The sequence below is a fragment of the Camelus ferus genome, chromosome 5 (genome assembly GCF_009834535.1).
Source record: "Camelus ferus isolate YT-003-E chromosome 5, BCGSAC_Cfer_1.0, whole genome shotgun sequence".
Lineage (NCBI taxonomy): Eukaryota > Metazoa > Chordata > Mammalia > Artiodactyla > Camelidae > Camelus > Camelus ferus.
Window position 1 is genome coordinate 81,182,936 of NC_045700.1, and position 27,607 is coordinate 81,210,542.

Below are 27,607 nucleotides of genomic sequence, written 5' to 3' on the forward strand. Positions count from 1 at the left end.
GTTGCTAGGATACCGCGGGCCGTTACGCCGGCGCGGACTGATGACGCGTATGCGGCTTCCGGTCCTTGGCGCTTCCTTCCAGCCTAAGCAGGTCAATCAGGAGTCCCGGCTGGCGCACCTGGGTCTCTTCGCAGCGTGACCGAGAGTGGGATCTGCAAGGGGTGAGCTGGGACCTCGCACCTGCCCCCGGAACTACCCCATGCCCTGCCTTTGTGGCCTGACGGGCGTGGGATTGGGGGCCGCCCAAAGGAAGGACAGGCCTGGGAGTCGCCTCGGGGCCTAAGGCTTTGGGGCATCTGACCCCAGCCTTTTTGGAGTCGGCGTCGCCAGGGCCCTTTTCTCTAAATTCCGAGACCTGCGCCAGAACGCTCCACGTTGGCACTTCAGGGCGCTTCTGGATTGTGTCCGGCCCGCGACCCTGCCGTTCTTTTCCTTCCAGCATGATCCGCTGGAACCCCCGCGCCTTGCCTGAAAAAGACCACTCAACCTGGACGAACCCTTTGGCAGCCTCCGACCGTCCTTGAGGAGGATGACTGAGACACAATGGGCCAGGCGCTGTGTGTTTGCTCTCGGGAAACTGTCATCATTGACAATAAGCGCTACCTCTTCATCCAGAAACTGGGGGAGGGGTGAGTGTTTGGAAATCACTTAGCTAGTCCCCAGGGTTATGGTCTTTGAAGGACAGCAGTTTGCACATGATAGGGGCACGAAAGTTTTATCCCTAGCCTTTAATTCACCTGTCAGAGCCCATCTATGTGGTGGTCAAGAAAGTGGATTGTGGAGCCAGGCCTCCTAGATACACCATGTATGACCTTTATAAACCATAGTTTCTTCATCTCCTTATTGAAACTAATTAAGCTTCACTGGCTGGGCTGTGAGAATGAAATGAGATGATGCATATTAAACGTCTTACCTACTGCCTGGCTCATAGCACTTGATAAATGTTGACTATTATTTGTTTAATATTTCTTGACCATCTGTCATATGCATAGCACTGTGTTATGACCATAGGACCTCAAAGATAACTATGTTCCTGCTCTTGAGCTCAGAATGTAATCTACAGGCTTTTAGAGCCACACTGTGGGATAGTTGCTACTGAATGGGAAAGACGCCCCCTCTCTTCTCCCCAGGGAATTCCTCTGGGTCCAAGCAGTGTGGGAGATGACCATAGTCCTTCACTGACCCCTTTGGCCCACAGTGGGTTCAGCTATGTGGACCTAGTGGAGGGGTTACATGATGGACAGTTCTACGCCCTGAAGCGAATCCTGTGTCATGAGCAGCAGGACCGAGAGGAGGCCCAACGAGAAGCAGACATGCATCGCCTCTTCCATCACCCCAACATTCTTCGCCTTGTGGCTTATTGTCTGAGGGAGCGAGGCACTAAACATGAGGCCTGGCTGCTGCTACCCTTCTTTAAGGTCAGAAAGTCTCCTGGCTGTGGAGGGGGTTACAACAGAGCCACCTTCGAAAGGCTGTGTAAGCAGTCAAGCACGTTAGGAAACTTGGGCTGTGTCCTGGTTTGAGTACTTCAGATTTGGGGTCTAGGGAATCCAGATGGGACTGTGGGGTGTGTAGTGAAAGAGTTGATAGGCTTTGACATAGGGAAAGGATCGGGCTTAGGGACCAGAGGCTTAAAAATCATCAACTGTGGGGAAACTTGTTTTGCAGAGAGGTACACTGTGGAATGAGATAGAAAAGCTGAAGGACAAAGGCAACTTCTTGACTGAAGAGCAAATCCTTCGGCTGCTGCTGGGTATCTGCAGAGGCCTTGAGGCTATTCATGCCAAGGGTTATGCCCACAGGTCAGTGGGAGGCTCCTGTGTACTTGATGGGTAGAAAGGAAGAGCATCATCAAGAGAAATGGGAGGTCTCTGCTTTCCTCCCAAGGAACAGCTCCCTTGATTCTTTTGCACCCCTAGGATTCCAGCCTCCTTGTTCAAAGATGCTCATGGGTCATTTCTCCTTCCCTGCAGGGACCTGAAGCCCACCAATATCTTGCTTGGAGATGAGGGGCAGCCAGTTTTAATGGACTTGGGTTCCATGAATCAAGCATGCATCCATGTGGAGGGGTCCCGCCAAGCTCTGACCCTACAGGTAAGAGTCTCTGGGTTCCTTTGCCCGCCTGTTCCCCATCCTCAACTCCTTTTGGTGCATTCCCCAATTTGGTCATGTGACCATGATTTGTGCCCCACTTTTGAACTCTGGGGCCACTGTTCCAGGACTGGGCAGCCCAGCGGTGCACCATCTCTTACCGAGCCCCGGAGCTTTTTTCCGTGCAGAGTCACTGTATCATCGATGAGCGAACTGATGTCTGGGTGAGGAGCATGTAGGTGGGAATCTGGGTGGGGAGGAATACCACTGTGTACCTACTGTGGAGTTGAGGAGCAGGCCTTTGGTTTCTAGTGCATGGGGCCCCAGGAACCATGTATGTCCCCATCCCCCCTTGACTTCCTTCCTGGGAACTGTACAGTAACTGACACTGTACAGTTACTCAGGAAGTGGTATAATCTCCACCCTTTGAACAGGGTGAGTACAGCTAAGTGTCAGGGCTGCAGAGACCTCCAGCTAACTTTCTCCGGGCTCTGGTGGTGTCACGTGGCTGGGGTCGGCATATTCTTTTTAGCTATTGTAGTCTCCTTTCACTACAGAATTAAGAGGAGAAGTTATCACCTCCATTAGTGCCCTTCCAAGGAATAACCAAGTTATGCTCAGTCCCTAGGTTGTGTTCTATATGCCATGATGTTTGGGGAAGGCCCTTATGACATGGTGTTCCAGAAGGGTGACAGTGTGGCCCTTGCTGTACAGAACCAGCTCAGCATCCCACAGAGCCCCAGGTGAGCAAGGAAAGGAGCAGCAAGCACTTCAGGCTTCTCCCTGCCAATAGCAGGGTTGGAGCCATAGCTGCTCTCGTCACCCTGTCCTCCTCCTCCTACAGGCATTCTTCAGCCTTGCGGCAGCTGCTGACCCTAATGATGACTGTGGACCCCCAGCAGCGTCCTCACATTCCTTTCCTTCTCAGTCAGTTGGAGGCACTGCAGCCCCCAGTTCAGGGCCAGGACACTACCCAAATCTGAACAAACCAGTGGCCATATAGAGGTGTCCCCTCTGCCTTGGGAAGGATTCCCATCCCTCATTGGAATCCCCATCCATTCTATCCAGGACAACTCTCTTGTAGTTGTGGGCAGCTGGGGGTAGAGACAGCGCAGTATTGTCTCTGCTTCTGTTCTCTTACCCCCAAAAGCAACAACTGGAAAGGCAGCCTGACTGGGTAGGAGTGGGAAAGGGTGGGGGATGGGGAGAGGGAAACTGATAGAATCTGGTAAAGGCTCTGAGCAGGACTGCTGAGCTTACATCATGATCTGCCTCCAAATCTGGGAGCAGGAGAATGTATTCATAGAAGAATAAAGCAAAAGCAGCTTGGTGTGGTCTTAATCTCATTGTTCCTGGAGTGAGAGAAGAGGTGCATGGGGCCCGAAGTCTGGTTTCCATTTCCAAGGGCAGAGCCTAGATTGAAGAGGGACTGGCGGAGAGCCAGGAACGGTGTGACTTCATCATCCTACATATGGAGGCACATGTCCTTACCTTGGATCTGGCTGGTTGGCAGTGGGCAAGTCTTCTCCTATCTTCTTAGTCATAGACTTAAAGCTGCTCTGGCTTGAGCTGGCTTTTATGCCAAGAATTGGGACCAAGGCCCCCTAAAAGCACACTCAACTCTTACTTTCCTTCCCTCATTCCCAGGGCTGGGAGGCTTAGTCAAAGCAGCCCAGCCGGTTTGCCAGGCAAGGGCTTCTGGGTGGAGACGCCTGAGGAAGCTTTGAGACAGCTACATAACAGGTCTCCAGCCTCAGCCTAGGGGCAAGGGGAGTGGAGGTGGCAGCCATTTTGGCCCAGAGTCTCTCCCAGATGGTTGTAGTTCACATATGACTAATGGTTAATGGTTAATGAGGCCAGTGTGGTGTGGCAGTATCCAGCTGCCATTTCCTGCCTACTCTGCTGAGTAAACAGGGGCCCTGCCTTTGCTGAGCTTGAAACCTGTTCCCCTGGGAAGGGCACTGTGTCCGTGAATCACCAGGGAGGGGAGGCAGGGGCAGGGTTGGCATCTTCTGCTCCTGAGATTGAAGCTTCCCCTCCCCCCCACTGTGCCCACCCCCACATGCTGACATCAGTGTGGGTCCTGGGGTGCCTATTAGCAAAGATGAAATTTTCCCCAAGGCCCTAGTAGGAGGCTCCCACCAGCTAGCACAGAGGCTGAGGCCAGAAAGAAAGCACAACAGAGGGGAGATGACCTGACTTTTAATGGCATTACTCTAGGCCCCAGCAAAGCAGCGGGACAGATAGTAAGCTTTGCAAAGCTGCTGGGAGGTGCAGTGACACAAACAACTCCAGGAGATCACCCGTGTTTCCTCCCATCCCCCAAGCATATGACTAGGCTCCTTGCCCAGGAACTCTGGGCCAGCTCAGCCCCACTCCCAAGCCCTTATAACACAGAGATGCCTGGGCCAAGCGTTGCTTCCAGAGTCAGTGAATGCAGAGCAGCAAGAAGAATAGGGTAGCAGTCTAACTCAAATACAGAAACTGCTGGGCTTAAACTCCTACTTGGAAAGGAAGTGAAGCCTGATATCCTTTAACAGCTCATGGCTGGACAGACAGGTCCAAGATTCAGTCCTCATCTCCCCCCTATCCTGGTCGCCCCTCGGATCATACATGGGGTCATGTTTCCTGGGCGTGGCAAGGGTCCCTTGGCAGGTCTCACCTTCAGCCATGGAAGGGAAGAAGGTCATGAGCAGCAAATAGTGAGGGCAGCAGCAGAAGCAGCAGCAGCAGTAGCAGCACAAATAGGGAAGGCAGCAGAAGCTTACGCACTCAGAGGGGACAAGAAACCGTGCAAGGAGACTGTTTATTTCGAAAGGATTTTGCAATAAACATAGTGAGTAGGCTCCAGGCAGCTGTTCTATTCTTCTCCCTCATCCTCGTCCTCATAGGAATCGATGCCTACTTCCTCGTAATCCTTCTCCAGGGCAGCCATATCCTCCCGAGCCTCGGAGAACTCACCTTCCTCCATGCCCTCGCCCACATACCAGTGCACAAACGCCCTCTTGGCATACATAAGGTCGAACTTGTGGTCCAGGCGGGCCCAGGCCTCGGCAATGGCAGTTGTGTTGCTCAGCATGCACACGGCTCGCTGCACCTTGGCCAGGTCACCCCCAGGCACCACAGTGGGCGGCTGGTAGTTGATACCAACCTTGAAGCCTGTGGGACACCAGTCCACAAACTGAATACTGCGCTTGGTCTTGATGGCAGCAATGGCAGCATTGACATCCTTGGGTACCACGTCTCCACGGTACAGCAGGCAGCAGGCCATATACTTGCCATGACGGGGATCACACTTCACCATCTGGTTGGCAGGCTCAAAGCAGGCATTGGTGATCTCTGCCACTGACAGCTGCTCGTGGTAGGCCTTCTCTGCAGAGATGACTGGCGCATAGGTGGCCAGGGGGAAGTGGATGCGAGGGTAGGGCACCAGGTTGGTCTGGAACTCTGTCAGGTCCACGTTGAGGGCTCCATCGAAGCGCAGGGAGGCTGTGATAGAGGAGACGATTTGGCTGATGAGGCGGTTGAGGTTGGTATAGGTGGGGCGCTCGATGTCCAGATTGCGGCGGCAGATGTCATAGATGGCTTCGTTGTCCACCATGAAGGCACAGTCTGAGTGCTCCAGGGTGGTGTGGGTGGTCAGGATGGAGTTGTAGGGCTCGACCACGGCTGTGGACACCTGCGGGGCTGGGTAGATGGAGAATTCCAGCTTGGATTTCTTGCCATAGTCAACAGAGAGCCGCTCCATCAGGAGTGAGGTGAAGCCAGAGCCAGTGCCCCCTCCAAAGCTGTGGAACACCAGGAAGCCCTGAAGTCCTGTACACTGGTCAGACTGAAAGGCAAGAAAGAGAAGAGCAATGTAGGTGGGGAGGGGCCTGAGGAACTCTCATCTCTGGCTCCATAAAAGCCTAAAATATCTCAGGAGTCAGGGCAAAGGCAATGAGTATTCCATAGCCACAGCATGCTCTGGGACATGTACTACTAGAGATGACCTCTTGAAATAGATCTGAAAAAAAGATGTTCCTGACCATTACCATCATCTCAAAAGCTCTCTCCCTTCCATCCCAGATTCTCACCAGCTTGCGGATCCGGTCCAGTACTGGGTCAATGATTTCTTTGCCAATGGTATAGTGACCACGGGCATAGTTGTTAGCGGCATCCTCTTTCCCAGTGATGAGCTGCTCTGGGTGGAAGAGCTGCCGATATGGGCCATTTCGGATCTCATCTGGAAGGGCATAAACCACATCATTAGGGCATGAACTACAAGGCTGTGTGTGTTCAGCATGGACCTCCCTCCCCAAGCCTGGTAGCCGTGGTCAGATATATGGAAGAGCTCATCCTTCTGCCTGCCTGAGATACAATGTATGAGAGAAACCCAGACCTGCTGCCTAGGCCAGCCTGTGATCAGCTTGCCTTCTTTAGCTTCCAGCCCGGTAAGGGGTTCTCAGGGCCAGGAAAGTCAGATCTAGACACCTTGTCTCCAGAAAGAAGCTTAGAGTCACTTTACATTCCCCTAAATTCCACCTCCTCTTCTCACCAATTACAGTGGGCTCCAAATCCACAAAAACTGCCCGGGGCACATGCTTTCCAGCGCCAGTTTCACAGAAGAAGGTGGTGAAGGAGTCATCCCCTCCACCGATGGTCTTGTCACTGGGCATCTGCCCATCCGGCTGAATCCCATGTTCCAGACAGTAGAGCTCCCAGCAGGCATTGCCCATCTGGACACCTGCCTGCCCCACATGGACTGAAATGCATTCACGCTGAGGAATAAAGAGAGGGGACACAGCATAAGCCCCACGTACATAAGTTCTTAACTCATGAGCCTCTCTCCCACCCTAACACTTACTAGTTAGGATGACTCAGTTGGCAAACTGGAGGCTTGGGGCTGGGCAGAGGTCAGAAGAGGCTGGCACCCTGCTCAGGCTCCCCTGCATACGACTTTCCAAGTGGAGGCACCCAGGAGGGCAGACCAATCCCTCAGCCTACTTCTCCATGGGGACCTTGTCAAGTAAGAACTATGGCTCCACATGACCCTGCCACATTCATAGGACACTCGGGGAGGACAGAGAGGGCAAGTGCATATGAGACAGGCAGATACTGCAGTAACTGAGACAAGGACAAGTGATTTTTCAGCTGTTCCCAATCCCTACTCCCACAAACCAGCTTCTCAAAAGCCTGAGAAGGAACAGAAGGATTTCCAGAGCTATGAATTTATAGCTTGAGGTCCCCACTTGATTAATTCTTTGCTTTGAGGAAGAGCAACTAGAATTTCATATAACCCCCTCCCCCTTTCATTCTTGTGGGCTGCAGAGGTGTCTCAGCCTTTCAGTCTGGCATTGACTGACCACACTGGCCATCAGGATGCCCTCCCCCCAACTTTAAATCCCATCTGGCTCTGGGGATCAATCCCATCTGGCTGCTCTTCCCATCTCCACTCCCACCCTCTAGGTGTCTTCACCACCTTCATCCACTGCGGAGCCCTCCCCAAAATAGCAGAGAGCAAAGACGGCAGGCACCTGCAATAAGGGTTGTGAGCACTGGGGAACTAGGTTCATCCCTGCCAATCTGAAAAATTAACCTCTGAAGAGCCAAAGTGGTGCAGCGCAGGGCCGGCTTAGCCTCCCTTTTCGACACCGAAATGGCGGGGTGACGGTTTGCAAATACTCAGAGAAGGAAGCGGAACCTACGGGGAGGCCCCAGAGGTAACCCGCCTTGCCCTGGGCAGATTGAGCGCCATCCTGTATCCTGGCCCTGCATTCTCCCCACTTCTAGATTCTTTCCAGTTACATCCAAGCGGAAAGCGAGGATTGGATTTCGGCTCCCGTCCCTGGGCTATAAATACCACTCCCCTACACACACCTCTTACCCTCCCCCCAACCTGGCCTCTGCCCGCGCGCTCTCGCTCAGCTCCAGCTGTCTCTGCCCGTCCGCGCACTCGGGCTCCTGTTGGAGAGGGTCTGGCTCGCTTCACGAGGCCGTACCCCATTCTCGCCACCCCTCCAAGCTCAGAAGCGGGGTGCTGAGTCATGGGGGGGTGCTGTGGTTAGGAGGGATGCACACGCAGTCGAAGAAAAAGAGGATGCTGGACCAAGTAATCTGACCCCCTCCCACCTTCTTGCACTAAGCACGTGTTCAGTCAGTTCCAGGGACACGGGAGTGAGGGGGAGGCTAAAGGTGGAGGGCAACCAAACGGGTCTCACTCGCTGGCGGAAAGAACTGAGCGCGGGACCGCGTGACTCCCCTCAGGAGGGTTGGGGCGCAAATGCTTGGTGGAGCAGGAAGGGATTCCAGGAGGACTCGTCTCTACTAGTGACGAATCCCACCCCACTCCTCAGCCTCCAAAAGTGGACATCGCGGCTCAGCCGAAGACACCGGGAGGGGGTTGGGGGGGATGTAAGCCCCCCACCCCCGCCACACACACACTTCCTCGAGACCTGGAACTCCGGATGGAGGACCCCGAGCATCTTGGGAGGGAGGATCCCCGAAGGAGAGGGGCAATTAGAGGATCGGATTGATGCCGGCAGGGCCGCACTCACCATGGTGAGTCCGGGCGGTGGGTCTCACGTAGAGTCCGGGTGACGGGTCTCAGTGAGAACTGCGCTAGCTGCAGTGCCGCACCGCTCTTATATGCGGGGGGGCGGGCCTGTGCCATCCGACCGCCCACTAGGTGCTGTGGGGCCCAGAGGCCACGCCCCCGAAGGGTAGGTTGCCGGGAGAGGTGGGGCCAGGGAGAGTCCCCTCCCCCGGACGTGCCTGCGTCCCTCACCTGTCGGACGTGGGTTAGAAGTAGCGACGGGATCTTTAACCCTTCGCTCCCGGTTTTGAGCTGACACTCAGGGATCCTGAGCTCCGCTGTTGGGACCCAGGGCGCGGTACCTGGGCGTGTCTCGCCTGCACCTGCGTCATGGGGGCACTTGTCGCTCAGGTGTTCTGACTTAGGCCGGGTGCTGTAGAGGCTGTTTTTCCAAAGTGGCTGCAGCCAGCCTTCGCTGGTGCCCTCCCCTCCGCGCCTCCCTGGAGGCTCTGGCTGGCTGCCTGGCTCCGGTTCGCGGGTGCCCTCCCCGCCGCGCCTCCCTGGAGGCTCTGGCCGGCTGCCTGGCTCCGGCCCACACCCTGCGAACCCCTTGTAACCGCATGCGGCCTGCTTGTCCCCGGCCGGTACGGCTGGCCTTCGCCAACTCCGGTGGGCGGCCGAGGACAGAGCGCTGCACAACCTGAGCCCCAGGGTGCCCATCCCTTAGGCTGCTCCACAGAGCTGAGCCCCACAGTCTGTCTGCGAGGGCTCACTCACAAAATCTGTTCCTGCTCGCCGGCTGCCCGCCGGTTAGTGGTCCCGTCATCAGCACCGTCACTATTAGCAGGCCCTTGCCGCCGCCGCCGCCTGCTCGCTTTCCTGCTGCCAGAACCGCAGAGCTCTGGACTGAAGCCCTCAAGGCCTGGATTCGCATTCTCACTACCCTATATGACCTTGGGCAAGTGACTTAAACTCACTGAATTTTTGGTATCTTCAACGGGGAAAAGGAGACAATGATTCCACCCTGAAAGCATTGTGAACTATTATAGTGTTTGCTGACTCTGAAGAAGAAAAAAGAAAATGGAGATTCTGACATCATGGCTAATTTTGACTTTCCCATCCCCTTCGTCCCTAAGCCACAGGCAGGATCTGCGACCTGCATCTCAATGCCCTCAGCGTTCAGGCAGAGGCCTCAGCTGAAGCTGTTCCTTCATTCTACATTTTATTTCCTTTTCTTGCAAGAATGGGCTTTTCAATCTACTTCTGCTTTACCTGACATGTGTTGTGCTTTCTAGCTGTATCCTTTCACTGGGAAATCGTCAGAAGTGCCTTATGTGCCTATTGTCATGTCCTTAAGAAACCTGTCTCCCAGGCTAGTCACTTGGAAGATTCACATGCCTCTCCTACCATCGTGTTTTCTAGGGCCAGGGCTGCCTGACAATACAACACAATGGGATAAAATAACTATTAATAAACAACTTTCCGTTAACAAAATAGCTAATTGACACCTTACTTAGGCAAGGCAGGGAAAGGAATACAATGAAATACGACAAGTTCTCTTTTTCCAGTAGACTTGTCATATGGTTGGGAGAACAAGACATTTATTTAAAAAAACAAAACTGGCAAGGGCAGATAGTGAGGCTGCTTTGGAAACTGGGGTCATGGTCTCTACAGAATAAGGAGCCCTGGTGATTACAGAGCATATGGCCTCTTGAAAGCTTCCTTGGCCCTCTTTTTCCCTTGTGCATCCCAACCCCAGCAGAATGAGTATTTTAGGAGACTTGAGCTATCTCAGGCCAAACTCTAAACCTCTTTGCCCTTCAGGTTCAGCTTCTTCCTTTGTAAAACTGGGATAACTTTGGACTGTGAGGATCAGATGAACTGAGAGATGTGTACATACACAGCAAAGCACTGTGGGGCAGGGGATATAGCTTAATGGTGGAGCACATGCTTAGCATGCATAGTGCATAGCTGTCTGGACTCTTAGAGCATTTTCTGCATTTATTTTAGTGTATGTAGCACATGATGCTGCAGTTACTCATATACATGTCCATCTTACTAGATGGCACTTTGTTGAAGGTAAGCATTGTGTCTTACCCATTTTTGGGTCTCTAGTTCGTAGTATGGTGCTTAGCACATGGTAAACATTTGCAAAGTGTGTGTCAGATGAATTGTTTCACTACAGAGATGGGACTAAAATTAGAGTAGAAACCTAGGAAATCAGAAGTTGCAAATTAGCAGCCTGGAGGTCAAATTCCCTCTCAGAAATGTTTTGTTTGGCCCTCACAGTGTTAACCCCCATAGAGTTTAGAATATGGAAAAAATCAGGAATTGTCTTTGTTTGGGGCATTCCCAAGACCACCCCCCATATTAGGAGATTTGCTAGATGGACTCACAGCTAAGGTCCTTTACAGTGATGGAGGAACAATACACAGCTGGATAATAAAGGAAAAACACACAAGCAGAGACTAAGGGACTGTATGCCCTCTCCCTCCCATAAAGGCGCACACAGTGTACTCTTCCTCCGAAATGAAAATGGAGCAACATTTCCCTGCAGTGTTTCTGCCCTAGGAAGCCCATTAGAGACTCAGCACCCAAGGTTTTTAGTGGGAGCTGGTCACACAGGGACCTCTGCCTTGCACATACCAAAATTCCAGACTCCCAGAAGAAAAGCAGGCATTTAGCATAAATCATATCATTTACACACAGTCTAGGCACAACGAACCATCTTTATCCATTAGCTGTTGACTGGGAACACTCTGAGAGCCAAGTTCCAGATGTCAGCAAAAGACCAACCTTGTGAGCAGGCCTTTCTAAGGATAGCAGTCTCAGGCCTGTTACATTAATTCTTTTCTGCACAGTCATGTAAAAATCCAGATTTCTAGTTTATCTTGAGAAGAACTGGAAAATCTGGCTATAGTAGGCCTGCATTCCCATTTAGAAGCTGTGATAGGCAGAATAATGACTTCCTAAAGATGTCCACATCCTAATCCCTGGAACCTGTGACCGTGTTACCTTACATGGCAAAAGACTTTGCAGATGTGATTAAGATAAAAATCTTGAGATGGGGAGATTATTCTAGATTTTCTGGGTAAGCCCAATGTAATCACAAGGGTCCCTACAAATGGAAGAGTGAGGCAGGAGAGTCAGAGTCAGGGAAGGAGAGGTCAGATTGATGGCTTTCAGGATGGAAGGAGGTCATGAGTCAAGGAATGTGGACAGCCTCTTGATGGAAAAGGCAAGGAACAGATTCTCCCCTAGAGTCTTTAGAAAGAAGGCAACCCTGCCAACACCTTGAGTTTATCCCTAAATAGGTTTCCAGTTCCAATGGGGGGGGGGGGCTCCCCCACCACACCACCAAGCAGTTCTCAGACACCAGCAGGGTGTTTGAGAATACAGCTTTCTGCCAGGAGCTAGCATCAGATTCCACAGGTTAGGGATTCAGTTCTACAAGACTGTCCTCCCACCCCTACCCCCCACTTCAGATGCCAGTTGCAAGTTCAGGTTGCTACTTGTACTTCTTTTTGTTTTGTTTTGTCAGGGGGTACTTAGTGTTGTTTGTTTATGTATTTATGTATTTATTTATTTAATGGAGGTACTGGGGATTGAACCCAGGATGCTGTGCATGCTGAGCATGTGCTCTATCACTGAGCTTTACCCCCCCCCCCTTGTTACCTGTACTTCTGACTGACTGGCTATGAATTAGAGGTTACCACCACCTCCTCCTTGGGTTCAATTAATTTGCTAGAGAGGCTCACAGAGTTCAGGGAACATTTTACCTACTAGATCACTGGTTTATTATAAAAGGATATAAGTTAGGAGCAGTCAGATGGAAGAGATGCATAGGGAAAGGTATGGAGGAATGGTGCAGAGCTTCCATGCCCTCTCTAGGCATGCCAGCCTCCCATCACCTCCATGTGTTCACCAACCTGGAAGTTCTCTGAACCACATCCTTTTGAGTTTTTAATGGAAGCTTCATTATGTAGGGACAATTGATTAGATCACTGAACATTGGTGATTGAACTCAATTTCCAGACCCCTCCCTTCCCAGGAGGTTGGAAGGGGATAGTGGATCTGCCCCTTTAATCACTCGGTTGGCTCCACTGGCAAGTGGCCCCCATCCTTAGGTGGGTCCAAAAGTCACCTCATTAACATAAGAAAAGACAAGTTTTGATCACTGCCAACACTTGGGAAATACTAAGGGTTTTGGGAACTGTGAGCCAGGAGGGGTGGACAAAGACCAAATAATATATAAGAAATACATTTTGGTCATCTAAGTAACCAAATATATATTTTTCTTATAAATCATAATATTACAATCCCCTTAAGACCTATTTTGGACTTCTGATCTCCAGAACTGTAAGATAACAAACTTGTGTTGTTTTAAGCTACTAAGTTTGTAGCAATTTGTTACAGCCAGGTTAGGAAACCAATGTAGCAACAAATGTACTAAGTGGTGGCTACCTCTTAGGATGGGCAACAAGCTGCTTCAGTTCACCCAGTCCTCACCATTCTGAGTCTCCCTGACACAGAAGACCAGTGCCTGTTGCCATTTAATATCATATGCTCAACCAACATCACATATTTATGTTACCCTGGCCCCTGTAGCAAGGAATTCACAATCCCTGAGCAGGTGTTATGGAAGGGGAAATGGAGAAGAAAGGGTACAGGGAAAACTGCCCAAGGAGTGTTGATGGAATATAGATTCTGCTTCTGATGGTGCAAGTGTGTTTGAATGTGCATGTACGTGCATGACTATGAGTGTGTATGTATCTCCTCAGGATAAATACAAATCTCCTGAATTGGGGCCATAAGCTCTGGGTAGGTGTACAGGTAATAGTCCACATTACCAGACGGAAAACTGTTAGACATTCACATACATGTACAGAATCTAGAAGATGATGTGAGGCACTTCTTCACTGTTCCCAATGCTTAGTTCATTGCTTAGCTCATCTACCCTACATGAGTGTCCACTCTCTCTTTGGATCTCTCTCCCTCTTCTCCTTGCTCATTGCTCTCTCCATCTTTTCTAACCTCTTCTCAGAGCCTCACCTCCATCTTGGAGCAGTGCAGCAAGGTCCTCAAAGTTTAAAATATCTTTACTGATTCCATCTGTGGGGTGGAGCTGAGCTTTAGTGCCCATCCCTCCGTTTTTTTCCAGACTGGAGCATCTACCAGCTGTCCTTCTTCTCACAGAAGCATCTTTCCAAAGGGATATCTCCATGTCTTCTCTCCTCCCCACTGTTCACTCAGGCTTGCTTCACATGCTCCACTGAGATGTTCTTGCCAGGGTTTCTAGTGACCTCCATCTTGCCAAAGCCAAAGGTCACACCTCTCTTTCTTCGTCTTTCTCAGCCACTCAGCAGTGTTTGACACAGTTGATCCTTACTTCATAGTGTTTCATAGTTGAAACACTTCTTTCTTGGCTTCGATGATGCCCCCTCTTCTGGTTTTTTCCTTGCCATTCATTCATTGTGGTCTTTGATGGCTTATCTCTAAAGGGTGCTCAGTCCCAGGCTCCCTCTTTTCTTCACATGCTTTTCTCCCTGGAGGAGCAATTGTTGAAGGTGGGTAATGAGTATATTGGGTTTTATTATATTATCTCTGCTTTGGGGTATATTTTTAAATGTCCCTAATAAAAAGTGATTATAACATTACTAGGGTTATCCAAAAGAGGGTACATAGAGTATGTACATTTCTAGACTGTAATGCAAGAATATAAAGAAAAAGAAAGACATATCACCTATATGCTGAGAACTCTCAAATGTATACCTCCATTTTGGACCTTTCTTCTGAATTCAGGCTCACATGACTATTTGCCTTCTTGACATCATACCTTGAAAGCCCCATTAAACATCTCAAGATAACACACTCAAAGTACAACTCTCAATATACTACCCTCATCACACTCCCTGTCAAACCTGCTTCTGTCCTAGGCTTCTGAGCCTGAGTAAACAGTATCACCTTTCACCCAAGTGCTTAAGTTAAAAACCTAGAATCACCCTGCATTTCTTTCTTCCCCTCTCTTCTTCCCCTCTTTTATTAGTTAGAATGTTTTGGCTTCAAGTAATGGAAAGCCTAAAAACCAACAGCTTAAACAATGGGGATATTTATTATCCTGCAAGAAATCTAAGTGTAGGGCGGTTCCAAGCTTGATTCGGTGATGTCATCAATAGGTCTGGTATTTCCAGCTTTCTGCTCTAGCATACTCAGTGGGCTGGTGACATCTTTTCTCCTGATCATAAGATGGCTGCAGCAACTCCAAGTATCATACCCTAATATGACACCATCCTGAGGCAGGAAAAGAGGGTTTCCTCTCGCATCTCTTTTTATCAGGGAGAAAAGCCTTTCCTTAAAGCACCCTAGCAGACTTTCCCTTATATCTCACTGGCTCCATGCCTAAGCCAGTCACTGGAGGGAGCAAATGGAATTACCACGAATGGTTCAGACTAACCTAGACTCACCCATAGGTCTGGGGAAAGGCCATCTTCCTTGAACAAGTGGAAGGGTGAATAATTATACAAAATCAGGACCATGCCAGCAAAGAAGAAATGGAGGCAGGGATCAGGTAAGGCTATTGGGTGGGTCTGCACACCCTACATTAGCATGTCTTATTAAACTACTTCAAACCCAGCTACTTCCCCCATCCCCCCTCTAGTCCAGGCCACCATCCCCTCCTTTCTGGATGCCTTCCCTAACTTCCTTACTAGCTTCCTGCTCCTACTCTTAAACCCCTATAAGTCATTCTCCACATAGCAACTGCAATAATCTCTCTAAAACAGAACACAAAGTAGGCAATGACACTTGCTTAAAACTCTCCCACTGCACATGTAATAAAAGCCATTCTCCTCCCAGGCCCCTTTACATGATCTCATCTTGCATGGCTCCCTCCCTCCCTCCATCTTCAGCTTCCCTGAACAGCCAGGCTTGCTGCTTTGCATTCACAATTCTCTCTGCCTGGAGCACTAAGATCCAGACCTTGCTGTGGCTGACTCCCTGTCATTTCATTCAAACATCACCTTCTTCAAGAGCGGCTTCCTCTCAATGGTAGTCCCCCATCTCTTTCTGTGCCATTATCTTGTTTTGTTTTCTTTGTGTGTTCATTACTACCCAAAATTACTGTTTGTTTAGTTATTATGTCTTCCTATGAAAATGTAAACCCCTTAAAACCACCACTTTTTGTCCACCACTGTATCTCTGGCACCTGGAACAGTGCTTGGCACATAGCAGACACTCAATAAGTATTTATTGAAGGAATGAAGAGTATTGACTACCTCTCATTTTATAACTTAAATACATTAATATGCTGTCAAAAATCTCAGTCTTGTTACTCTGTTTTACATAAGACTCCTGCCTCTGCCTGCCTTGAGGATAATTTTCTTTCCAGAATTGGTGTTGTCTATGTTGACTCTGAGATGCCCAACTCTGAAGATCAGTTGGGAGAAGTTGAAGTGCTAGCAGGAGACTTTTGGGCCCCAAATCCATCCATATGAATCATAATTCTTGAGGTCTATGACTTCATGGATCAACCCAGTGTAGACTGAGCTTCCTTACCTTTGCAGTGTTGGTTGACTGTGTCTTCTCTCTGGGGATCTTGGTCTCTTAGTTTCAGGTAGGAGAGAGAAGACTTCAGTCCATAGCTCAAACCAGAGTTAACCATCTTGAAATTCTGGGTCACACCTTGGTATACTGTGATGAGAAAGGCTCTGAAAAAGCCCCAACTTCAAAATAACTCTCTCACCATTTGCCACAGTGACTGAAAAAAATTCACATTAGCAACTACTTCCTGGATAGGACTGCTAGATAAACTTCTTTTATTTGCTAAACCTGGCATTTCTATTTCTGGTCATGGCTGTTCACTGGAAGTGTGACTAAAGAGATGTAATGTGGTTTCCAGGTAGCATTAGGGGCCCTTTGAGGTTAGTGGTCATGCATTTGAAGTCAGATCAGTCAGTATGGTCCTGGGATTTTCTACTGCCACTGTTTAACTGGGTCAATGCATGCGCAGTTAGTGAAGAAATGGATTTAACCAGGGTTGTGATTTAGTCACATGAGGAAGCTGAAACTAGAGGGAGGTAAGGGAGTGGAGGGGTATGCAAGGGAGTGAGCACAACTGACCACAGAATTTAAGATGGGAAGGACTGAAATAAAGGCACAAGAGGAGGAGGAGACACTGTAAAAACTCTGCCATGTGGAAAGGAGAGAAGCACCAAGCCTGAGTCCCAAAAGAATCTTAATTTCACTGCTAATGAACACCCATGTGACCTTGGGCAAGACACAAGAGGCTTCCATTTCCTTTTCTTCCTCTGAGAGTGGAGGCCCTGCCTTGCCTACCTCACAAAATTGTTGAGGGACTCAGAGGAGATAAGGGGTGATGCTGCCTGAAGAACTACACAGCAGGATACAAATGTGAGAAGGTAACAGTTTTATCTCATAATTTTTTCTAAGGCCAGAAGACGACTCCTTCTGTGAGGAAATAAGGCCAGGCTAGACCAGCAAAGCCCTGCACTGGAACAGGGAGACACACTTAGGAAAGCCCTGAGCCTCTGCTCAGCATCTTGTTTTGCCCATGGAGAACAACATCAATTCTAGACTAAGCACCTAAGAAAGTTTATCTTGTTTAATATCACAATACAGACGAGAAGACTGAGGCAAAAGAAGATGGGGCTAAAGCCGATCTCTAGTTCCCACTGTTCTATGATATTTTGAGTTTCCACCCAGGAGGCCTCCTGTCGATCTCTTGCCTGAGGACTCATTATTTCTGGTTCACTGCAGACTCTCCTTAGCACCCCATGCCCACCTTTACTTCCAATCCTCACCCACACTGGGGATGGGGGTGGTGCTAGAGCTCAGGAGGCTTGATTTCTAAATCCTCTCCCACCTGCGAGGGCCAAGCTGTGCCACCAGGAAGCAGGGCTGTGCGGCTGAGCAACAGACACCTTTTGCCTGGGGCCTGGATACATGGAGCTTCCAGCAGGCCCCTCCTCTGCCCGCCCCACCTTGCTCCCCTGCTTGGACCCAGGCCCAGGCCCAGTGCTTGCCTGCTGCCTGGGAACCAAGTCAACAGGCCTGCCCTCCTGGGGCCGTTTCTAACAACACTCCCTCCCTGAGAGCAAGCCAGAGAGTATAAGGAGGCCTGCGGCTGTGGGTCCCTCACAGACCTGTCCCTGCCTTCCGTCTCGCAGCTGACAGACAGACAGACAGACTCCAGCCAGCCCCCAGCCAGGCAGAATGGTGAGCAGGGGTGGGGGCCAAGCATGATAACGAGAGTCCCATGGGTCCAGATGTTCATGAGACTACAGTTTGTAGGCAAGTGAGGTGGGGGAGAGGGACAGAGACTTCCAGATGTGAATATAGCCCCCCCAAATGTACTGGTATGTGGGGGAATATTCAGGGGGTGGAGAAGGACATGTGATGGCAACTAAGATATGGGTCTGAGCCTAGAGCTACTGAAGGGCTCTGAATTTAGGGGTAGGGAGAGTAGGGTGAGCAGGACAGGAGCAGAAAGTGCAGGCGCTTTCCTGCAAACCTTGGGCCCCTGTTGGCCTCTGGTCCCACTTCCCAGCTGTAGGGACGCACCTTCATAGCCCTGTTCTTCTGCTGTGCCTTGGTTTGACCCCCTCATTTCAGTTACATATCATTGGGGAGAGGGAGGAGGGGAGGAGGGGGAGGGTGCTCCCAACTGTTGAGAGCTGGTTGTGCGGGGGGCTCATCTGATATCTTTACCTGTCTTGCCACCAGGCAGGAAAGAAGAGCGGTTATGAGCATGGTTGCAGCCAGACTGTCCCCTCTCTGAATGTTCCTGGTTTTACTCATGACCTTGAGCCAGTTGCTTGACCAGAGAGTCAGTTTCTTCATCTGTAAAATGGAGTAACAGAAATACCTACCTAAGGGGGTTGTCGTGAAGATTAAATGAGATAATGTAGGTGCAGCCCTTAGCACAGTGCCTGGTGCCTAATTAATGCTTAATATATGGAACTAAACAACCTAATGACAAAGCCTGCTGAGTATGAGATTATACTATTTTCACAATCCAGAAAAGGGAATCAGAGCAACTGAGGTGAAGAAATTTATCCAAGATCCTAGAGGGATGGGGGTTTGAGGCCAAGTCTGTGTGATTGCAGGGGCTGAGTTATTTGCCCAAACCCAGAATAAGGGGCATTGTTTCCAGCATCTGAGGCATACCCCAGGTCAGAGACGCCTTGGTGGGTCAGCAGTTGTGGGGCCCAGGATGGTGTCTGACTTTGTACACAGAGCCTGGGCAGGCTCTGAGGTGCAGCGGTGGGCTGACCTTGCTAGGTGATTGGTGAGCCGAGTCAGCCCTCTCTCCTGGACTTGGGAATTTCTGGAGCCCTTTGTCCTTAAATCCCTTTCTCTTACTATAACACTAGGGCTTGGGGGTTGGGGAATTGGTTAGGGGACCCAACAGGAATGGAGCATCTTACTGTGTGTCATGCAGTGAGTCAGGCAACTTGCATGCATTCTTTCGTTTAATCCTCAGAGTAATTCTAGGAGGAACCTCTTGTTATCACCCCATTTCAGGGGAAAGGACACCCACAGAGAGGATAAGACTCTTGCTCAAGTCAAGTAGAGAAGTAATGGGGCTGGGATACAGATGGTTTATGTATTAATCCCAGTCATCTAAAAATCCAAAGAAGTCAAGGCCTTTGTGTCATATTTACAAAGTCAGTGAAGTATTAAATTTATGGGGAAAGCACCCACATTAAAAATTATGAAATATTTCAGACATGCAAAAAGGTATAAAGGATAATATAATGAATACCTGCTACCCAGCCTTAAGCACTTTCTATTTCTTAAAAGTAGAATCTTTTTCCGATTGCAGTCATCTCCCTCCTCTACCAGAGAGAACCACTATTCCAAACTGAATGTTAATATTTTCCTGTGCTTTCTTTATTTTTATAGCAAATACAAAAATGTATCTGTAAATGATGCATAGTATCATTTTATAAGTTAAAGATTTATGTAAATGGTATCGTATGAGTATTCTAAATAGGCTTTTTTTTTTATAAGAATCTTTTTAGTTAAGATTCTTTCTTGTATTCATCCACTTCTACTTCCAGATCATTTTTGATCCATTTTCTCCTGTTGGAGGAGGACATTTAACTGGCTTCTGTTGCTGCAGTGCTGTGACTGTTCTTGCACATGTTTTCTTGGTTCCCTGTGTAAGAATTTCTCTAGAGCAAGAGCATCTTCTTCTTTCCTGATATTGCCAAATCACTCTCCTAAAGAGATACATCACTTTAGGCTGCTACCAGCTGTGTGACAATTCACATTTCTCCACATGGTTAAGCCTTAGAGTTTGGGGGAAATTTGATGGATGTGCTCATTTTGTTTTTAAGGTCTGCCATAAATACTTCTCAAGCAGAGCAGGGAGACACACTCTGGGATCCCACTTACCACACTGTCACATGTCTGTTAACATATGAAACTCTCCTTTCCCTAGATAGAGAGTTTCTTAAGCGCAGGACAGGGTATTATGTGTATGTATCCCCAGTGTCCACACAACATCAGACACATAGTTGAGGCTCAACAAATGATGAAAGCAAGAGGGTCAAGTCTTTTTAATGTTCACGGGGCTTCCCAGGAAGGGCAACGAGCTTTCTCTTCTCTAGGACTAAGCAGGTTATCCCAGTCCTGCTTCAGGGGCCAAGAGTTCTTTGGCTACTATCCTTGAATCATGTTGGGAAGAACTTTCTTCCCAGCCCCACTCCACTCCAGAACCACGCACACCCGAGAGGAAAGAACAGCAGGTGCACAGCCATTCCAGGCCCACTTTCCCTTCCTCACTGGCATTTCTAGCTGTAACATGAATCCAGAGTCCTTTCTCCTTTTCTGAACCTCTTCCTTATCTCTGACCCCTGAAACTTCACTTGGATCTTGCCTCCCTCACCACTGGCTCCTAATTTCTTTCTGGACGTGGGTGGGTTGACTATTGTGCTCTGTCAGACTGATCTGACCCCCTCAATGTTCCTCAAGACACTTAGTCACTGAGCAAGACTCTATAATCAGAACCAGCTACATCTTCTGCTTCCCCTGAGGGTTTTGGCCCAGTTCCGGGAGCCAGTGCCTCTTGGTCCTCAATTTACCACCAGTAAATGCTTAGACAAGGGAGGTGGGTCCAAGAGAGCAGAGTCCAGGAACTTTTGCTCTTAGCCAGAGAACCACTCAAGGAAGGAAGGCAGGAATCGTATCCAGACACGATATGCTTCTCTCTGCCCTTTGCCCACTCAGCGTGAGTGCATCTCAGTCCACGTGGGGCAGGCTGGCGTGCAGATTGGCAATGCCTGCTGGGAGCTCTACTGCTTGGAACATGGGATCCAACCAGATGGGCAGATGCCCAGCGACAAGACCATCGGGGGAGGGGACGACTCCTTCAACACCTTCTTTAGTGAAACTGGGGCTGGAAAACATGTGCCCCGGGCAGTGTTTGTGGATCTGGAGCCCACTGTGATCGGTGAGTGATGATCAGCCCTGCCATGGCCTTGTCCCAGGTACCTCAGCAAGTCCTTCTCCTTAACTGGAGAGCACTGAGTTTGTGGTTCCCAGTTCCTGAAGCCAGTTAGAATTCTTGATCTGCTGTCACACAGCTGCAAAGTCTCAAGATCATTTCACATCTCTTTCCTCCTCACTGAAGAACTTAAAGGGCAATAGCAGCAGTCTGAATGGGGTTCCTCTAGGGTAGGACTTGGTACTGTTGGCTGCACCCCTTTTGGGTATCCTGGGGCTCTGGGAGCCAGGATGTAAGGGGAAGGGGGCCTAAAACTCTGCTCACTCTAGATGAAGTTCGGACGGGCACGTACCGCCAGCTCTTCCATCCAGAGCAACTCATTACTGGCAAGGAAGATGCTGCCAATAACTATGCCCGAGGTCACTACACCATCGGAAAGGAGCTCATCGATCTGGTGCTGGACAGGATCCGGAAACTGGTGAGAGAAGAGCTGAGGGCTGGGGAAGAGGAAATCTGGATTCCTGTTGTGAAACGGTCTGAAGACCAGATCAGGAAGGGCAACTTCCATCCTTGGGAGAGCCTCCTGGACAAGTCTTAAAGACAGAGAATCAGGACTGGAGTGGCGGGGAGGCAGAGTGTGGGCTCCAGCCTGGAGCAGGGTGTCCTCTTTCTCTCCTACAGCAACTGGCCTGATGCTGGGCAGAGTGGCCGTGAGTGCAAACCTGTTTATAGGCTGCTCTCCTAAGCTATGGGAGCCCATAAACATTCCCAGAATATCCCCTTGTATTGTAGGGATGTGGGCAGGAGGCACTGTGAAAAACAGGGATCCAAACAATGCCAACCCAAGGCTCTCTGATCGACTTCAGCCTCCAGCAAGGATGGGGATCAGGTTCCTGGGTTGTTGATCTCATAAAAGAAGTCTTCCAAGGATTTTATGAAACTTTTGGGGAAATCTGAAACAGCACAAGCTGATTCTTCCCTGTTTTTCAGCTGTGCTTCATATCCCACACTCTCTCCGCCTTCACTATCTAGGCTGACCAGTGCACAGGACTCCAAGGATTTCTCATCTTCCACAGCTTTGGAGGGGGCACTGGCTCTGGCTTCACCTCACTCCTGATGGAGCGGCTCTCTGTTGACTATGGCAAGAAATCCAAGCTGGAATTCTCCATCTACCCAGCCCCGCAGGTGTCCACAGCCGTGGTCGAGCCCTACAACTCCATCCTGACCACCCACACCACCCTGGAGCACTCAGACTGTGCCTTCATGGTGGACAACGAAGCCATCTATGACATCTGCCGCCGCAATCTGGACATCGAGCGCCCCACCTATACCAACCTCAACCGCCTCATCGGTCAGATCGTTTCCTCCATCACAGCCTCCCTGCGCTTCGATGGAGCCCTCAACGTGGACCTGACAGAGTTCCAGACCAACCTGGTGCCCTACCCTCGCATCCACTTCCCCCTGGCCACCTATGCGCCAGTCATCTCTGCAGAGAAGGCCTACCACGAGCAGCTGTCAGTGGCAGAGATCACCAATGCCTGCTTTGAGCCTGCCAACCAGATGGTGAAGTGTGATCCCCGTCATGGCAAGTACATGGCCTGCTTGCCTGCTGTACCGTGGAGACGTGGTACCCAAGGATGTCAATGCTGCCATTGCTACCATCAAGACCAAGCGTACCATCCAGTTTGTGGACTGGTGTCCCACAGGCTTCAAGGTTGGTATCAACTACCAGCCGCCCACTGTGGTGCCTGGGGGTGACCTGGCCAAGGTGCAGCGAGCCGTGTGCATGCTGAGCAACACGACTGCCATCGCCGAGGCCTGGGCCCGCCTGGACCACAAGTTCGACCTTATGTATGCCAAGAGGGCGTTTGTGCACTGGTATGTGGGCGAGGGCATGGAGGAGGGTGAGTTCTCCGAGGCCCGGGAGGATATGGCTGCCCTGGAGAAGGATTACGAGGAGGTGGGCATGGATAGTGTGGAGGGGGAGGGAGAAGAGGAAGAAGGGGATGAATACTAAGGGAATCCTCTTGTCTGTCCTAAATAAAGTTCTGTGGCCTTACTGTCTCACAAATGTTTTTTCTCTTGGGAAGAACCATTGGAGGGGGGAGGGCTTTTGCTTTGTAAGAGATAGGAAGGCTGTATCTTAGCCTGGTTCCCCAGAAAGCAAATCTGACTTCAGATTTCATTACAGAGTGCAATTCCAGGGAGCAGAACGGGAGCCAAGGCAGGTAACAGCAGAGAAGGAAGGAGAAGTCACCCTAGAGAAGATGTAGCTGGACAAATGGCATCTCAGAACCATTCCTTGGGAAAGTGGGCAGGAGAGGAGGTGAGGGTGGAGAATTTACACACTGGCTCCATTCTTCCATTGGTTACACCTTGACCCCATCAGACATTAACTCACCTGCACTTCCAGGTTGCACACACTTGGGGCTACAGGGTCAACAGGGAAACCCTGGGGCAGGAGGTAAGGCACTGTTAAGTTGTCCATGTACAAAACCTGGTGTGAGTCGCACAGGGCTGCCACAAGAGCCTGGTGAAGCCAGGGGATCTGAAGTGGTGCCTTTAGAGTAGTTGATGTAGCCGGTGCTCACCAGCCCACCCTCCTGTCCTTCAGGCAGGAGGTTTGTGTGTAGAGTCAGGATGCCGGCATTAAGGCAGAGCAGTGGCACAGTGGCAGCAACAATGGGGAAATGGCTGGGAGTCGGGGGTGGGGGGCTTACGTCCCTGTAAACTCCATCACACTCACCACTTTTTGATAAAGACAAATGACCTTTCTTTAAACCTATGCCACATGCACAGCTTTAAGCCCCCACTTCCAACCAGATGGCTGCCCCTAAAATCCTTGCATGTGGATTTTCTGTAGTGCCTGTTGGGCTGGAGGAATGGTTTAACCACTGGAGGTGCTGGAACTAGGGCAATCCCCACCCTACCCCCAGCCCCAGAGAGATGCAATGCTCACTGTTGCCCTGGCCTCTGTCTTTCCTGCAGTGTCCCTTTCCCAGGACTGGATGCTGTGACGGAAACCCAAAAGTCAGCAACATCAGGAAGCTTCTATCACCTTAGGACTGGAGGAACCAAGGGATGAGATGATGATGCCAGAGCCTAGGAGGTGGGGTGGCTAGGTGGGAGTTGGAGCCACAGTGGAACTAACCAAAGAGAGCAAGAGGGCCAAGGAGGGAGGGGCATTTGGCTGGGTTCAGAGCCATGGAGGAGACACAGCACTGCCTGAGTTCCCTCTGACTTTGATAGAAGGGGCAATATATCCTGGCTTCTCCCTTCCTCCCCTCCTGAATCTCCAGTCAGTGGTTCCCACTGGCTGAACCTTGACAGCAGCTAGTTGGTAAGAGGGAGCCTAGGAAAAAGGAGGTGCAGCCTGTGATATACAAAACCGGGCAGGGAAGGTGGGGCGTGGATCTCAGAGAAAAGAGGCAAATAAAACACATACCGGCACACACCCGTACCTGGGTCTAGCACAGGATGGCACTCAGGTAAAACTGGAAATGGAGTGACTCCTCCATTTTCCCATCTGGTCCCCCTCTCCTGTCCCTGTCATTCATCTCAACAAGTATTTTGTAAGTAGAGGATGGAGTGGAGGCAACAGGATAGTGGGGCATTTAGGGGAGAAAATGGACACACGCAGCCCAGCAGCCTCCTCCCTCTATTTTGCAATGATTTGCCCAGAGAGAGCAAGTATTCTCAATGCCTCAGTGGGGATTCTGGCTGACAGGGGAAGCTCCTGGAAGACAGAGGCCTGCAATTGTGTGTATAAGTGTGTGTTGTTGGGGTAGATGGATAATTTAACTATTCTATTTCAGAGCCCATTTTGGCTGAATAGCTAGGCTATATCCTCTAATTTTGTTTGTTTGTTTGTTTGTTTGTTTGTTTCTCTAAAAGGGCTGACTTTCAAATTTCTGTCCTATGTCTTTCTCTCAACTGGCTTCAAACTGAGGGAAGGAAGAGGGATTATTTTGGGAGCCTTTCAAACCACAAGACATTGCTGTCATTTATTGAGCACTTACTGTCTACAAGGCCCTGCGTCCATACTATCTTGTTTAATTCTGAGGTAGATACAGTTATGACACCCACTGGGCTAGACACCCCACAGGAACAAGGCTTGCTCTACACTCAACACCCACAGTGCTGCCCGACACATAGTAGATTCTCGATACTTATTAAATAGACTTGTGTAGTGAATGCCTATGTTATCGATGGGGAGACTGAGGCTCAGAGAAGTCATGTGACTTGCACAAGGTTACTTAGCCAGTTAAGTGGAAGAGTCAGAATTTAAACCTCAGTCAGCCTGAGTCAAAGCTTACGTTGTTGCCCTTCTCTTTCTCAGGTGTCCTCCCGTCCTGCCCACAGCAGGTCCAGGCACCCTTCAAGGTGCTATGTCTTCTGGGTCTGCCAGGTCCCCAGTGCTCAGACAGTGACTCAGGTGCCTTGAAGGCAGGGACAGGGTGGTGCCTGACACTCCCCTGCCCAGGCACTGTAGCAGAGGGCGTGTGTGTGAGATGGGGTGCAGGGACCCAGCTTCTGACAATGAACAAGGGCAGAGGTGTCTTTGGGGCCAAGTTTTGAGGCTGTCAGTATCCTCTAATAGCACCATCCTCCACTGACATCTCGAAGGAGGTGAAGGGAGGGCTTGGGAGAAGCCGAGAGGGAGGTCTCTGAGGGATGTGAGGTCTCCACCTGCCAAGATGGCTGGGTATCCACAGACGTCGCCAGGCTCCCCTCCTGACTATTGTACCAGCCAACCCACCCTGGGCAGCTGGTTGCCCATCTCCTCTCAGCTAGTAACTCTGCAGGCAAGCACTGGCAGGCCTAGGTTGGACTGGGTGTGGGTGTGGGGAGGTGACAACCCAGATCTCCATGGAGCAGCTGGAAGCACCACCCAGCCTGGTTCCTGGGGACTCCCTCGGTGCAGGGGAATGCTTTCATCTCTGATGCTTCTAAAGCCAGGGTACAATTACCTCCTGCAGGCAGACAGAAGAGACAGTTCCCCAACCTTGGATTCCACCCAGTACATTTATTCCGTCGCCTCTGATGTGTCAGGAACACGCCTGCCTCCAAAGCTGCATTGCCTCCTTCAGGGACGCCCACCTCCCCCTGCTTGCCTCAATGTTGCCATTCTTCCCAGCTTAGGTCACAGTTACCCAGACCTATCCAGCCCTGGAGACCTCTCCTGCCTCTAGATTCTCGCCCCTGCTGGCTGTCTCCATCACTCACTTGGTACTAGGCATGGACTGCCTTGGACCGTAACATTTAATTTCTTGCTGATATCCTATTCCCCTAGCTAGCTTTTAAAAGATTATGTATGTATTTGACCAGTTATTATGTGCACATGCTTTGGAATTCAAAAGGGATCAAAGAGGTTTACAAACAGCAAAAATAAATCTCTGCAGTGAAAATAAGTCCCCTTCATTTGTTCCTCTCTTGGCAGCCACCACTGTTCACTTTTTGGTTAGTGTTTTCTTCCAGACATCTATGAAGAAACTAATGTGTCCACACATATTTAAATACCCTTTTACACCTTTCGGTTAACAATAAATCTAGAAGACAGTCCGTATCATTACATATACATATGCCTCCATATTTTTGGTGACAGTATAGTATTCCGTTCTATAATGTACCATTGCTTATTTAACCAGTCTGCTATTATTGGGTATGTAGATTGTGTCTAATCCTTCGGTATTGAAAAGAATCCTGCAACATTTGTACCTACTTCTTTGCATCCATGTACAACCATGAATTATTAGAATTGGCATTACTAGGTCAAAGGCTATGCATCTTTAATTTTGATATACTCCATATTGCTCTATTTAGAAGCTGTATCCAAATTACCCCTCCCACTACCAATATATGAGAATGTCTGTGCCCACAGCCTTGCCCATGCAACATATTAAACTTTTTGATCTTTGTCAATCACCCAGTGAGTGAAAGTATTTTGTTGTAGCTTTCCTTTATAATTCTTTTCCTATGAGTGAGACTGAGCATCTTCTGATGTTTAAAAGCCAGTATCGTCTCTTCTGTGCCCTTTGCCCATTTAAAAAAAAAACGGCATTGTTTGCCTTTTATGAATTTATTGGAATTCTTTGTGAACAAAGGGAATTAACCCTTTGTTTGCTAGATGTGTTCCATCTAATTTCCTTCACTTGTCCTTTGTCTGTGTCCCAATGTGATTTTCATCTCCCTGGGTACAGGGACTATAACTTAAACCTCTTTGTATTCCTATTCTTAATACCACATACATGGTAGGTGCTAGACCAATGTCTGTTGAGATAAGGGAAGTAAGACAAAAGATAGAGATTTAGAAGATTTAGGAGTGACCTAACCTAACCTATTTTTCATCTTATACCAAGGTCAGTCAGGACTTCTGTTGGAAACAGCAGAAACTAACTCTGGCAAAATAAAAAAAGAAAAGGAAACACACACACACAAGTTGGAGAGATCCTGGTTAGCATACAGAATCAATATGAGGGCTGTCAAGCAAGGCTCCACAAACAGGTAGATACCAAGAGAAGCTGGGCAACCAG

The 27,607-nt window shown here is 49.7% G+C and overlaps 3 protein-coding genes across 6 annotated transcripts; 2 read left to right on the forward strand and 1 right to left on the reverse strand.

Moving 5' to 3' along the window:
- Positions 1–37: 37 nt before the first annotated feature.
- Positions 38–3,432, forward strand: STK16 (serine/threonine kinase 16). Of its 4 annotated transcripts, XM_006186866.3 has the most exons (8): positions 38–161; positions 440–629; positions 1,199–1,418; positions 1,669–1,802; positions 1,974–2,094; positions 2,220–2,315; positions 2,713–2,834; positions 2,936–3,432. In XM_006186866.3, the coding sequence occupies exons 2-8, from the start codon at positions 544–546 to the stop codon at positions 3,072–3,074; spliced, it is 918 nt and encodes a 305-aa protein (XP_006186928.1). In that variant the 5' UTR covers positions 38–161; positions 440–543; the 3' UTR covers positions 3,075–3,432. The 4 variants fall into 4 exon arrangements, with proteins under 4 accessions (XP_006186928.1, XP_014416496.1, XP_032336190.1 ...); XM_014561010.2 differs by lacking the exon at positions 2,220–2,315; XM_032480298.1 differs by having other exon boundaries at positions 64–629.
- An 844-nt stretch (positions 3,433–4,276) lies between these two features.
- On the reverse strand, positions 4,277–8,757 carry TUBA4A (tubulin alpha 4a). Its single transcript, XM_014561007.2, has 4 exons — positions 8,628–8,757; positions 6,629–6,851; positions 6,168–6,316; positions 4,277–5,923 (listed from the first exon to the last, which is right to left on the reverse strand). Exons 1-4 carry the CDS (start codon positions 8,628–8,630, stop codon positions 4,952–4,954), a joined length of 1,347 nt encoding a protein of 448 aa, XP_014416493.2. The 5' UTR covers positions 8,631–8,757; the 3' UTR covers positions 4,277–4,951.
- Positions 8,758–17,698: 8,941 nt separating this feature from the next.
- LOC102512533 (tubulin alpha-1D chain) lies at positions 17,699–23,119 on the forward strand. Its single transcript, XM_006186916.3, is given in 5 exon segments — positions 17,699–17,839; positions 20,858–21,080; positions 21,404–21,552; positions 22,107–22,676; positions 22,678–23,119. Coding segments are annotated over 5 exon segments (1,359 nt in total). The 5' UTR covers positions 17,699–17,836; the 3' UTR covers positions 23,092–23,119.
- The last annotated feature ends 4,488 nt before the right edge of the window (positions 23,120–27,607 follow it).

What these genes read in the sequence shown, in the direction of transcription:
- STK16 (XM_006186866.3), top strand. Translation starts at nt 544, where the DNA reads ATGGGCCAGGCGCTGTGTGTTTGCTCTCGGGAAACTGTCATCATTGAC. An exon ending in ATGAGCGAACTGATGTCTGG is followed by an intron (nt 2,316 to 2,712) that starts GTGAGGAGCATG and finishes AGTTATGCTCAG; the next exon opens with TCCCTAGGTTGTGTTCTATA. An exon ending in AGCATCCCACAGAGCCCCAG is followed by an intron (nt 2,835 to 2,935) that starts GTGAGCAAGGAA and finishes CTCCTCCTACAG; the next exon opens with GCATTCTTCAGCCTTGCGGC.
- TUBA4A (XM_014561007.2), bottom strand. An exon ending in TTTGGAGCCCACTGTAATTG is followed by an intron (nt 6,317 to 6,628) that starts GTGAGAAGAGGA and finishes ATGCCCTTCCAG; the next exon opens with ATGAGATCCGAAATGGCCCA. An exon ending in TGGACCGGATCCGCAAGCTG is followed by an intron (nt 5,924 to 6,167) that starts GTGAGAATCTGG and finishes CTTGCCTTTCAG; the next exon opens with TCTGACCAGTGTACAGGACT.